The sequence below is a fragment of the Streptopelia decaocto genome, assembly GCF_964273445.1.
Source record: "Streptopelia decaocto genome assembly, chromosome: 8".
NCBI classification, from domain to species: Eukaryota; Metazoa; Chordata; class Aves; order Columbiformes; family Columbidae; genus Streptopelia; species Streptopelia decaocto.
Genome location: NC_138662.1, coordinates 5,206,254 through 5,219,989, shown reverse-complemented (window position 1 = coordinate 5,219,989; position 13,736 = coordinate 5,206,254). Strand labels below are relative to the sequence as shown.

General features: G+C 51.8%; 1 protein-coding gene across 1 annotated transcript; it reads right to left on the bottom strand.

The window, feature by feature from the left end:
• Positions 1-3,729: 3,729 nt before the first annotated feature.
• DUSP7 (dual specificity phosphatase 7) lies at positions 3,730-12,078 on the bottom strand. Its single transcript, XM_082059849.1, has 3 exons — positions 11,459-12,078; positions 8,713-9,141; positions 3,730-6,149 (listed from the first exon to the last, which is right to left on the bottom strand). The coding sequence occupies exons 1-3, from the start codon at positions 11,868-11,870 to the stop codon at positions 5,842-5,844; spliced, it is 1,149 nt and encodes a 382-aa protein (XP_081915975.1). The 5' UTR covers positions 11,871-12,078; the 3' UTR covers positions 3,730-5,841.
• Positions 12,079-13,736: the final 1,658 nt, after the last annotated feature.

The window sequence follows — 13,736 nt, the reverse complement described above, 5'->3', positions numbered from 1 at the left end:
CAGCTCCCACCTAAAAACCACAATTGCGACATGGTTGAGCGAGGCAGTGTGGAGGTGTCAGGGAGGAGCCTGGGGCACCAGTAACTCAGAGTTGTATGGCAGCAGTTCACTGTCTCTGACCAGCATGGCTGCTGGGGGCTGCTGCTGCCACCACAGGCTGAGGGGTCCACTGCTGCCAGCCTCACAGAACCTTCTTCCCCCGGGCTGTTCATCCTCCCACGACTCCTTCACAGGACCCAGCTGTCTTGCTGTACCACCATGACTGCAGGTCACGCTCACGATGGTCATGAGTCTTTCAGATCTTCTCAAGCCACCAGTCTGGGTCCCCTCAGGTGCCACCGCAGCTCCTCGGGTGTTTTGGAGAGGAAAAGGTGAGAGCGGTGACACATCCAGGCCAGAAAAAGGAAATGGTGCTCACCGAGGTGACCAGAGCTCAATACAACTGCCAGCATACAGCACGGCCGTTGTCCCCATGCCACACTCTTGTGGTTGTGTCTCCTACCCAAAGGCCCCACCTGGGCCATGGCACTGTGGGGTGGCCTTGCTGTGGCCCACCCTTTGGGCCCGTGCTGCTGGGTGACACAGCAAAGAAGGTCAAAAGACAAAGCCACTAGAAAGGGGAACTTTGCAGGTTTAATAGAGGAACTCGAAGGAACAGGACACGGAGGCTGGATGGGATTCCCATGAGGTGCTCTCCCTGCTTACTGAACATTTCCTCACCTGCCTTCTCAGCCCAAATTACATTCAGCCAGACCAGCACTCTGACCTCAAATATCATTAAGAGAAAGATTTGAGGAAGCACAGGACCGCATGGCACAAAAATCCAGATGAAAGCCACTTTCACACACTTTCTGAGAAGCCCAGAGCATGACTATCACAGCCTGTGCCATTCAGCTGTAAATACAGGGATGTGTTGATTAGCTGAACTATTTACATGCCTTCGCAACACTGCAAATAGCCTGATTTGCTCACATAAGGGATAAAAAAGGAAAACAACAACCCACAAATAACCTGGTTACCTTGGAAATGTAAGCACCCAAATTCAGATGGTGGCAGGAAGAGTCTGGTTCCCCACATGCATCTCTGGATGACACAACAGCAGGCAAGTTCAGAGCTGCACAGGTTGACTTGCATCATGCTCAGAGGTGTGTTTGATGCCACACCAAGAAATAAGGGCCTAGAAGAGGTGTAAAAGAAAGCTACAAATAACCCCAAAGCCCCTTCCCCAAGCTCACGTCCTGCTTGTTGGGCTCCTGAAGCTGCTTCCACTACCCCTTCAGTCTTCCTTTCCACAATTGTTTGGGGCTCATCTCTCCTGCCTTTGTGTTGTCCCTCTATCATTGTCTGCGACCACAAGTAATCCTCACTGCACTGCCTTGGGAAGCTGCTCTTTGCTCTCCTGTTGCACAAGATGCCAAACAGTCACCCTCACGTTCAGGACATACCTGCTCTCCTTGCCCTTGCCTCTCCAGCCGGGGTGGGCAGCCAGGCTCTGCGAGGCAGCACGGAGGGACGCAGGCTGGGATGTGCTGTGCAGAGGGCTGCTGGAAGGGCTGAAAATCAGCTACCTGGGCTCACTGGTGGGGAGCTGCAGAAGTTTAACTCTACCTGTGTTCAGACCTTTGTGCTTCTGCCATGACTCGAAATGGAAGGAGAAACTTTTTGAAAGCACCTGGGACCTCTGGTTCCTCTAACTGTTCATATCAGAGGGGTAAGACGCATTAAAAAAAAAAAATATATATATATATATACATATATATATATATATATATACACACAAATTCCCAATCATATTGCCTGAGGGCTTGTGGCATCACAAGTGAAAACCCAGGGTCAGCAGTTCTCTGTGCCCAAGCAGATTACCTGGTTCTGTAGAGCAGAGCCCACAGAGCATCTGAGAAGCAGCTTATCTGGAATTAATGGGTTAACCGAGGAGCTTCTCCCTGCTGCGTGTGGGAAGCAGTATCTCCTTGCCAAATTCCACCGGTCTGAACATAACCAGCTTTCTCGCTCAGCCCATGCTCCTACGCTCAGCCAGTGCTCGTGCCCGCCTCTGCAGGGGAGTGTAGACAGACCCCACGCTCTTTTTTCTCTGTAACTATTTCTCCAGCATTGCCCCTTTCCTGATGTCAGTCCTTGTCTCCTCAGGAAATTGCAGGACATCAGGTATCCAAGGAAACCCCTCCGAGCCAAGAAGTACAGAGCAAGACATTTGTAAAACACTGATGGCTGAGAACCAGACAGTCGAGGCCAGGAAGCTCGGAAAAGGCTCTTTTGGGTCCTGGAGGACAGAGCACTTGCAGGTGGCAGGATGGTTTTCAGACAAGTTAGCTCCTTCCCTTTGCAATGGGGCTTTTCAATGCAGCAGTGGCGGGATGCATCTCCCAGGATCAGGTACCCCGAGGGAGCTGCCTGCACGCCAGCAATTTCACCCAGGCCGTCACAAATAGCAGCTGTGCGGTTCCAGCCAGCCACAACTCAGCTACCACACAAATGTACTTACAGAGCTAAGACTAACTGCTAATATCCTATTCCACACCTTAACAGAAAATCATAAGAGGAAATTAGACAGAAGCAAATACAGCCATACACCTGACAAGCTGCTCTGCACTCCTCTGGTGCACAGCCAGCCTCCAGCATGGTCTCAGGTCTTCCTCAAGAGCTACTCTACCATGTAATTACAGACAAAAACCTAAAGGATTTCTTTTCCCTGCATACTAGGTAGATTTTCATTTGTTGAGCCACTAACAGGCCTGTAAATCAATATATAGATTTCCATCACGTAGTCAAGGAGTAAACAAATTCTCTCTCTCACACACACACTATCCCTTGGCTCCTGCTTCAGCCTCTGCCTGCCCCCCCGCTCTGCAACAGACTGCACCCATCAGCCTGAGCAACTTATGGAATCAAACGAGGTAACTTTGGTGCTTGGGCCCTAGGAGTAGAACACCATGACACACACACTCACTTTGATGAATTGAGCGATTGAAGAATTTAGTTTCTTGCCATTTCAGTTAAAACAAGGGGGCAGGGGGGAACCCACTCCAGCTCAGCCCTGCCTCGCAACCAGCAGCGGCGTGGGGACCACAGCTGGGCTGCACTCTCACACTCTGAGCCACATTTCACCCTAAAGCATCCTCACCAGCCCCTCCGGTTTCCCATAAACCCATTGCACCCACGGCCAGGGAGCACAGGGGGACAGCACAGCCCGGGTGTGACACTACAGCCAGGGCTTGGCCCCACCTGAGAGTGCAAGAGGTGGCTCCTGCTCTCTGTGACACCCAGAAGCCATCAGGTGGCTGCCCCCAAGGCCACAAATTCTTGCTTTCCTACTGAAATAAACTCCGCTGTCACTACAGTGGTAGGCAAGGCCTCACCATGCTTCTGTAGGCCCCACTTAAAACAGCGAACAAAAGTGTCTTTAGTTTATCTATTTATTTTCGGTGCAGAGGAATGGCTGGGGTCAAAGCTGGTCCCATTCTCAATCTGTTCTTTGTTCTCCGGTTTATCCAATACCCCATATCCCTCTCCTCGCCCTCCCGCCTCCCCTTCTCCATTTTACCACAGGTCTTAAAAATTAAGCTGTGCATGAAACCAAACACCACACTTGAACACTGCCCAGCAAATGCTCTTCATGGTCACAGAAGAATACTAATTGACCATAAAAAAACGGATAAGAGCAACGTGCCCTTATACGGGCAGAGGCTAGACAAGCATCTGACACAAACATCATTTTTAAAGAAAAAATAATATTTATTTGCAATATAAACAAAGTCCCAATATTGGATCAGAATATATAGGGTCACTAATTTTCCTTCATAACTCAGAAAGCAGAACCATTCCTCACTAACAAGCTCTCATTTGTACTAATCAGAAGATGCATCTTGGTTTTTTTTTCCTTAAAGAAGAAAGACCACTAACAGCACAGGAAGCCTTTACAAACCAGCTAAGCTGTAATGCAATACAGATGCACTGTCAAAAAAATCCCTGAAAAAAAATTAATTCCTCCATGAGGTAAGATGCAATTAAGATATTCTCAATTTTCTCACTCACAACCATACTTATGCCCATTCTCCCTTCCAATGACCCACGATCCCAACATTGTTGCAAACAAAACCCAACAAACAAACAAAAAACAACCAGAAAACAAGAAAGAGAAGCTCATTCCAACATTCTGGTAACATCTTTAACAAAAAGAACGGTTTCAGGATATGACAGCATCAAACATTCCTCCAGATGGAGATTTTTTTTTTTAATCATTTTTTTTCTTTTTCTTGAAAAAAGTACAAAAAACTGGATATTTAGAAAAATCCGTGGCTTTTTTTTTTCTTTTCTTTTCAGTTACAGGAGAGTTAAAGTGGACAGGGAGGGGGGGAGAAAGGAGGGACTACATTGCAGCCAATAAAGAAATCTCCAAATCCGTTCTGCCCTCCTCCCAGAAATTATTACCACTTCCTCCCCTCCCGGCTTGCTATAAGGTATTCGCCAAACACTAGCCAGAAATATCAACAAGTCTTCTCAGAATAGAAGGCACGGCATAAAGTTATTCGAAAGAGGAAGAAAAAAAAAAAAAGAATCAGAAGCTCTGTTGAAAGCTCCAATCATTGCAGAATTTGCCAGTTAATATATATATTCATATATATATATATAAAAATTCTGTTACAACACTCTTCTCATCACTTCCACATCTCTTCCCTCCGCTCACACGCTCCACGCGTGACGATCGAGTCCCATCCCGCTACGCAATCCTCGCTCTGCTCCGGGCGCTCGCCGTGCTCCCCCTCCACCCCGCACACGTGGGAAAGGATCAAGTGTGCACAAGAAACGCCAACATCGCCGCTACCTTCCGTACGCGGGAAGCTGGGATGGTTTCGGGCCAGCTGGATGACGTTAAGTCAGTCAACAGGCAGCAAAGAACGAAGCCGGGCTCAGACATGCTTCTGCTAACTCTGGAGGCTACAGGAGTTTTACCTCTGGCAATAGCAAACAGTATTTTTGGCAGGGGTGGCATTAAAAAAAAATAAAAAGAAAAAAGCTTGCGGCTTAGTCACCTTGGCTGAATCAGTGCAGAGGTTGTGATTGTGAGTGCAGGAGTGGTGAAGGGGTTGCGTTTAAGCCCAACTGGCCTTCACACAGAACAAAGCTTCCTACCAGATGCTAACAACAACAGCAGCAGCATGTATCTCTCTCTGGAGTACCCAGTAATATGCCAGGACATACCAAGGCTTCACAAAGTGTGCAAAATGCATTTGGTCAATATAAACATTTGATTAAAAAAAATAATAAATGATCAAACAAGAAACAGAATAAAATACTGGTTTTGCAACCTCGTCTGTACAAACAGTCAGGAACTTACATATTTAAAAAGAGTTTGAACCCAAAGCTCGAGTAAGATCTACCTTTTCTTTTTTTAAAATCAAGAAAAAAAGTAAACTTGGGTTTTAAAACAGTCTTGGCCCAACACCTTTTGTTCAAGGTTTCCAAGTGCATAAATCTCCTCGCTTTCCACAGCAAGCTAACCCCTGGTAGCTCTTCACACGTGTGCGTGTTCTGACAGTCCCAATGCACCCAGGAAAGCGGTTATTGCCGGTAACAGCTGCGTTCAAAACGCTGTAACATCGCCCGTATTAAATAACCCCCTGTAAAAAGACTACCTCTTCAAACCACTTTGATCAGGATACTAATGATCAGCATTAGCCTTCTTAAAGCAGCGATCAGGCACCTCTGCCCAGAGAAGCGAGTTGTTCCAGAGCTGCCTGGCAAGACAGATGTTTTTGTAAGAGTTGAAATGCTCAAGAGAAGCGATTCAATGCTCGAGTTCCCGACCAGGTGGATTCCCCTTCATGTGGACTCCAGAGTGTTCAGCTGAAAGAGGTTGTGGTTGGTGGGGGTGGTGAAGTAGAGCTGTTCACTGGGCGAGCGGTTGTCGCAAGGGCTGTTGAGTCCCAGAGTCCTCTCAAAGTCCAGGAGTTGGCCCATGAAGTTAAAGTTTGGGGAAATGTTGGATTTTTTCCTTTTCACAAAGTCATAGGCATCATTCAGGGACAAGTTGAGTTTTTGCATCAAGTAGGCGACGGTGACTGTTACAGAGCGGCTGATGCCAGCGAGGCAGTGAACAAGGATCCCACACTTCTTGGAACGGGCCTCATCTGAAACAAGACAAGGGGAAGGAGGTGTCTATTATTCTGCACCAAAAATGCACAGCTTTGGAGCAGGGCCAGGTGGCAGCTGCAGGCTCCGAGGACCAGGACAACTGCCAGAACTGGATGCCCTGCTCCTAGTGACACCATCTCATGTCCCTTTGACATCCACATCTCTCCCCAAAGGGCTCCGGAGATATCCCCACTACACGGCGAAGCTGCACATCCCTGTTCCGCACAGCAAGACCGAACATCTCATGTGCTTGAGAAGTATTAATCAAGCCTGGCAACACATCCCTTGTCTAGGGAGCATCAATACCTTCTATTCAAACAGAGAAATGGAGTAACCCACAAAAGGCAGGTGGAGCTGGAGACAAACACTCCAGGGAGATGCTGATGGTCAGGCATAGCGACCCACCTCAGCACAGCTACCTGGGGAAGGCTGCGCACGTGATGCGAGGCCACAGCCCAGCACCACACAAGCTGTTCTTTTACGCTGTTCTTATCCTCCTCCCACTAGAAAGTTATCTGAATGTAGTCGAAGCCAATTTAAGCAGAGTCTGAAGTGCAGGAACTTCCCTTATTGTTAAATTGTTCTTTAGGATCGACAGAAATGCACTTCACTACAAACAAGCGCTTGTGTTGGAAGAGACTCTCAGGATGAATGGTAGCAGAGAGCAGGAATGCAGGCTGGACCAAAAAATGGCGAGAGAACAGTGACAAAATTTCCCCTCCCTTGCCACCGACTGAAAAGCACACACACACTCATTGTCTCTTGCACAGCCGGAACAGCGTGATCCCTTTATGAATTGACATCTTAGTGCTGAAGCAGGGACATGCTGCCGAGAGCACTGAATACATGCAAGTACCCAGCGCTGCTTACTTCTGAGCAGCCCCATTTGAAGTCAGTCATTTGACTGAGAGCTTGGCGGGGAGAGAGAAGGTGGCAGGAGAGAGAGGATCCTCAAGCCAAGCTGGAGGTAAGAGACACTCTGGCACCACGAGCGCAGAGAAGGGCAAAGAAGACGCAGGCAAAAAGCAAAACCCAGACCCAAGCCACAACAGGTTTTCTGCCCCAGCCTCCAAAACCAGGCAAGAATTTCCAGTACAGCAGGCAATCACCCCCCAGCATACCCAGTTTCTCTCCGTTCGACATTTTTCTGAGACGTTTTTGCCTTTCATCTGACCTGCACTGCATTTCTTGGTGTTCGATTTTCGAGTGAGGTAATCCTCCATTTCCTGTCATTAACTGGAAAGCACAAGCACGGTGCTCTGTTCACAGGGACATCGTCTGACTGGAGCAGACAGATCACAAATGCCACACGCCAGCAGGGACCCCGCACCTCACCCCTGATGTTTAACACCACGCTCCGTGCGGGAAGCGCAGATGGGGCATCAGACACGTCCCTGCTGCCACACTGAAGCAGCTGCTTCTGACCATGGTCACATCACTAGAGGACAGAAGCTGGGGGCAAAGGAGAGTGCGTGGGAACCAGGGTTTCCGACAGCTGAAGAGCAGACAGGGACCTGGACTGCTCTGCCCTGTTTCAGGTGTCACAGCACAGAGAGAAAGCGCACGCAGCAAGGTCCAAAATGGGAGACAAAAAGGCAGCATGGAAACAGGCTGCGCAGATTTCAGTCTGAAGGCAAAGGCCCCATCGCCTTTACCTACACCAATGTTTTTAACCAGACTTGAAGCCATAGGGCTTTTTATAGTTAACAGGTAGTAATGACTACCTGTGCCAGTCAGCCCCCATAAATCGGAACTGATTAGACTAACAACCGTCACCAGCAGGCAGCACAGGTCATGCTGGAAGTGTACATCCCTATTCAGTCCGACAGCCACTTCTCACAGAAGAAGAAGCAATTTTCAAAGTCAACACCAGCCTGGGAGAATAGATCTACCCTCTGCACCGCTCCCCACGTCCAGCCAGAGCAGTCTTGGGGCTGTCTGCACAGCAGTTTTTCCAGCTGAGCTCTGCAGTGTAATTATAATCACTAACTCATTGTGTTGACACTTACCTTAGGAGAAGTATCCATACAAGGAGTTAGTTATGCTAGGGCAACTTACAGCAGGATCACAATGAGACTAGCAAATCCCCTCAGGAAAAGAAAACATTCCCCCCCTCCCTAGATTTTAACCACACTTGGGGCTAAGGAATTGCTGGCAACAGTCACATTAACGCAACTCCCATCAACACTCGTTCCTCCCAGCAAATCAGGTGGAGGAGCTCCCAGCGCCTGGGTGCAGCCATCTCACTCAAGTGCGAATCCCCATACAAGGGCAAGACACAGCAGGGCCGCGGCCCGCGGGGCCAGTCCTGCCACTTGCAGGTAACCTAGCTGAAGTGCTGCAAGGGGGACGAATTTCGGAAGGGGAAGCCTTCCTGAACCCAGCCTGGGTGACACGCACCAGAAGTGTCACCTTGGCAGCGTGACGCCCAGCTGCTAAGCTAGCGCTGATGCTGTGTCCCAGAGAGGTGAGGCCAGAGACGAGCAACAAGCCCTGGGAAGCGGCTTGCCACATTCCCAAGCGGTGAGTACGAAAAGAGATGTTCTGCCAACTACCTACCAATGAAAGCAATGGCCTCGGGAAAGAACTGCGAGAGGTTCTGGCTCCAGTGATCTGAGATGGGGATCTGCTTGTACTTGAACTCTCCATCGTGCTCAAACATGTTTGGCAGGTTGGGAGTCACATTCAGGATGTATTTAATGCCATATTTGCCCAGGACGTCCAAGTTGGTTGAATCTTTGGCACAGCCCAGGTACAGGTAAGGTAGGATCTGGACTGGAAAGGCAGGCTGATTGTTCGGGATGGGGCTCCCATCCGACTCCGTGGCACTGCTGGGTTCCCTGTCGGATTCGCCATCCGAGCAGTCAGAGCTTATCCGCAGCCCTCCCAGGCCAAGGACCGACGCCGGGGGAGAGTTGCTGGGCGAGGAGCTGTCAAGGTTCGTCTCGCAGTGCTCCGAGTATTCAGTCTGAAACTTGTTAAACCCACCTGGGAAGGGGGAAGGAGAGAGGGAAGGGGAGAAACAGAGAGAAAAACATGTTTTATTCTTCAGAATGGGAAATCCTTCTAACTGAACACGTGCGAATGTTGCTTAGCAAGCCTTTGCCAGTTAAAAAGTTGGTGTATCTTCAATTTCATGCCAAGAAAGGCATCTCCCTGCTCCCTCATCTTCCTTGGGCAGACTGTTACTGGGCAAACAGGTCCGGAGAAACCAAAGAGAATTTCTTACAAAGTTCTATACTACTTGTGAAAAATAGGGGCCAAATCTCACTTGCAAAAGAAACAAACATTGAAAAATAAAATCAATGGCAAGAGACAATCTCTTCTCATTTAGCTTCTCGGAAATAAGAATCTGGCGCTGTTTAGGCAAGAGCTATTGTGCCACCTAGACAGAGAAGCACAAAAGTATCTGTGTCTCAAAAGATAAAGCAAGAACAACCACCACATACCCAGCCCAGGCACCAAAACCCAACAAAATAATTCACCTTCAAGCAGGAAAAAAAGGTCGTAAGTTTTGCCAAAGAGCGATCCTCACACCTATTTTATCACTACAAACACATTTGGTGAGAGAGCGGTGTCACAGGTTTGCTCTTCACCCAAACCACAGCAGGCTTGAGGAGCGATGGGGCCCTTCATGTCTGCCCCTCAGACCTTTTCTCCAGCTCCTCAGCTCAACAGTTTGGGAAGGATGCCAGAGGCAAGGAACCAAAAAACCCCACCAATCTACCTCCTTTCCAGGCAATATTAAACCGGAGCTCAGCCATCAGTATCTGACACTGACAAATGGTTTAATTAGAAAGGCCTCCTGGAAACTTTGTTAGTGGGTTCGGCGGTTGTGGCAGGGTCACTGAGCAGGACAGACAGCTCCTGCCACATCCATTCATGAAAAAGGCTCGTCCTCATCCTCCTCCTCCCCCCGGCGCTGCCAGACAGCGCCGAGGAGCCATTTTGGAATTTTAATTGGAAACATTTCCCACCGAGGCTCCCAGAAAAAGGCAGAGAAAGGGACTCAGCTCCTCCCCTGCCCATCGGGGACAGCTTAGGAGTAACTTCAAAGCCGCTCTTTCCTGCCGAGGACGAGGACAAGAGGGAGAGAATCAAGAAGACAAAGCGAAGGTGCAACGGAGCCCATCGGGACCCCAAACCAGGATGGGGTGGAGGACTCACCCACCGGCGCGGGTGGGAAGCACAGGGATGGGTGAGAAAGTGGGATCAAACCCTGTGCTTGGGGCCTGGCTTCCCCCTCCCTCCCTGCCCCGTTACCTTTGGAGGAGGCTTGTGCAGGCAGCTCAGCCCCGGAGGCTGGTCCCCAAACACCTGCCTGTCCCCCTGCCACCCCAACCCCGTACCGGGGCTCCCCCGGCTACCCGAAAAGGATCTACCAAGGAGCAGCAGTGTTTTTCACAGGGCTGCGAGCGGTAACTTTCTCCACCACTCTCCCCCCACCACCTCCGCTCTCCTGTTATTTCTGCCTCAAACCCGCCACCCAGCGACCGGACTGGGAGCGCTGGGAGGATGGGAAGGGTCCCAGCAGCCCAGCTGTGGGCTCTGCTCAGCCCGCTGCGGAGACTTGCTGGGATCTTTCAAAACGGACAAAAAACACCCTTCCCTTAAAAAAGACAACACCAAAACCATAAGAACACCCCAGCGCTCACGATGTGCGGGGTGCAGGGCTCGGGTCCCCGCTCCTCCATCGCCCGGCCCCGGGGGAGCAGCCGCGCTGCCCCCTCCCAGCCCCGCCGGCATTTCCAGCGAAAGAGGGAGAAAAACCCAAGCGCCCGCTTTTTCGGAGATAGAGCCGGGAAGAAAAATAAAAGAGGGGGGGCTGTGCTCTCTTTCCCCCTCCCCCCCCATCTGTCCATCCCTCCCGGAGGGGCTGGAGAGGAGCCTGGCGCCGGGAGCCCCCGAAAGGCCCCTCCGGGGAGCGGAGGCGAGGGGCGCCTCAGGGGGGGCGGCGGTGCCCAGCCGGGGTCGGCTTGGGACAGGGCAGCGCTGGGGGGGGCTGCCCCGGCGGCGGGGTCGGGGGCTCACTGCCGCCGCTGCCGGGGAGCCGACGCAGGAAGAAGCGGGGCGCTCCCGGCCGCTTCCAGCCTGCAACCATTTTGTGCGGGGGATTAAAGCGGGATGCAGGGGAGAAAAATAAATATATAAAAGAATAAAAATAAATCAGGCAAGGGGAGGGTGGAGGGAGGAAGCAAACCAACCCAACCACCTCCGGCCGGGGGATGCTTAGGGGGCAGGGACGGACACATGGACAAGGACTGCGAAAACCGGATAGGGCTGAAGGGTGGGGGGGGCACCTCACCTTTTAGGTAATAGGCTTTGCAGCCGTCGTCGCGCAGCTTCTGCAGCAGGAGCCCCAGGACGGAGGTGGCGGCGCCGCCGTCCTGCCAGTCTGCAGTGGCCTCGTCGTAGAGCAGCACGGTGTCGGCCTTGCAGCGCTTGACGAAGCGCTCCTTGTCCTCGTGGTTGGGGATGATGGAGCGGATGGGCAGGTTGCCCTTCTTGAGGCGGCGGAGCATGAGCCCGGGGATGGCCAGGTTGATGGCCGTCTCGATGTGCGAGCTCTCGAACAGCTCGTGGGGGCGGCAGTCGAGCAGCAGCAGCGAGCGGCCGCCGCCCGACTCCAGCTCCTCCTGCAGCCACTCCGCGCTCTTGCACGGCATCGCCGCAGCCATGGGCGCCCGCGGGGAGCTCCCCCAGACCTGCGTTTTCATGGGGCTCGGCAGCGGCGGCCGCCAGCGCCCGGCCCACCGGCCACCCACGCGGCGGCCGGACGCGGTCCCGCTCGGCTGCTCCCCCCCGGGCCGGGATGGGCTTGCGCTGTGCCGGACGCGGCGCCGCTCTGCACGGCCGTGGGTTCGCGTTGCCTGCGGCCCGGAGCGCGGCGGCCCCCGCTCTGCCCTACGCGGTGCGCCCCATCCCGGCGGCCTCAATTAAAGCGGGGCTTCGCCGGCGGCTCGGCGTGTCATGCCTCGGGAGGCGGGGCGGGTGGCGGGGCCGGCCGAGCGGCAACACGCCCCGCCCGCCGCGGAGCGGAGCGGCAGCGCGCACACGCCCCGAGCGGCGCGGCCCCGCGCGGAGACCCCGCCTACCGCCGCGCGTCACCGCCTCCCGCCACGCCCCCAGCGCCAATGAGGCGCGGCGTGCAAAGCGGGCGAGCCTAATGTGGGCAAGGGGGCGGGGCCCGCGCGGGGCCGAGCGCGGGAAGGCGCGCGGGGGCCGCGGGAGGCGGGCCACGCTGCGGGGCAGAGCCGGCCCCCCTGGACAGCGGCCCCGTGCCCCATGCCCCCCCGTCAGGTTTCAGCCAAAAGTTTAAGAAAAAAGGATGGGAGTGACACGGTCCCCAGGCCAGCGGCTGAGCGGGTCGTGCCCGGCCCTGCCTCGGTCTTTGACAGCAATGCGCAGTTGCAAAATAAGACTGAGATTCATTAAGCCTCCAGATTCGCTCTCATTTTCAGAATGAGCCTCAAAATAGATTATTTTGTTTGTACAACCTAATTTATTTTTAGAATATTTTCCCTACTGATATCCACTACTATAAACACAAAACTTTTGTGCTGCAATACTGAAATTTCAAGACAGGAAATTTAACTGGATGCATCCTTCTGGTTTCCTTCCATCTTTTACTTGTCTTTAATGCAAATCAGTCCACCAGCACCAGAAGTTCTCCATGCCTCACACAAACTGTTTCTGTTACAAAACAGATTTGATCTTTTTAATGAGCAGGATGACATTAAAAACATGGGTTTGTATGAGCTGCTTCTATTGCAGTCCATTTTCACTATGCAGGTAGTCAAATATTGATGGGTTGCTCAGAGAGGTTGTGAAGTCTCCATCTTTGTCAGTTTTCAAGATTCGACTCAGCACAGCCTGGGCTGACCTCAGGGCTGACCCGGCTCTGAGCAGGAGGTTTGACTAAAGCCCTTCTGCAGTCCCTTCTCACCTGGGTTATCCTACAAGCCCGTGCTCTTCAAATTCCTGTGGGCAACAGTGGGAGGGGGAACAGCTCCTCCTCCCCAGTCTGGGACAGATGAGCCGTTCCTGTTTTGCCGTAACTTCTGTTCTCTTTAGCCTCTTCTTATAAACTTCCTCAGCAAACTCTGTCACAAAGGGAAGAGTCAGGGTCTGTCTCAGCAGCAGATTCCCAGGCTCAGCGACCTGACTACGTCTCAACTGGGTTTTTTCCCAGCTGGCTGATTTTCAAGATCTTGTGTAACAGGAAAGATATTGTTCTTTAAAACACCCCCCACCCCCTCCCCAGGCAAACAAACGTGCACACACAGACACACACACAGAGTCTTAGTCTTAATGTTGTTTAAAATTGTGCTGTTCAAATGATGGTATGTCAAGGCAAAAATACAAATTGTATTGTATTTAAGGACACTTTTTATCCATTCAAGACCTACTTTTCTCAAAGCTAAGATCTACTACTGAAACCATAACAGAGCCACTGTCTCCTCAGTGGTCTTTTATATGACCTCGACACATAAAATATCCCAAGGAGGCCGTTTTCCTCTGTCTTTAGTACAAAAGCAGCACTTGGCTCTGCTGAGGTCCCTGTCTCCTTTTAGTCCAACTCA

Bases quoted from the DNA above. Each gene is read 5' to 3' on its own strand.
- DUSP7 (XM_082059849.1), bottom strand. From the start codon at position 11,870: ATGAAAACGCAGGTCTGGGGGAGCTCCCCGCGGGCGCCCATGGCTGCG. The intron at 9,142-11,458 runs GTGAGGTGCCCC...CCCCCTTCCCAG, and splicing joins CAAAGCCTATTACCTAAAAG to GTGGGTTTAACAAGTTTCAG. The intron at 6,150-8,712 runs GTAGGTAGTTGG...GTCTTGTTTCAG, and splicing joins CGAGGCCATTGCTTTCATTG to ATGAGGCCCGTTCCAAGAAG.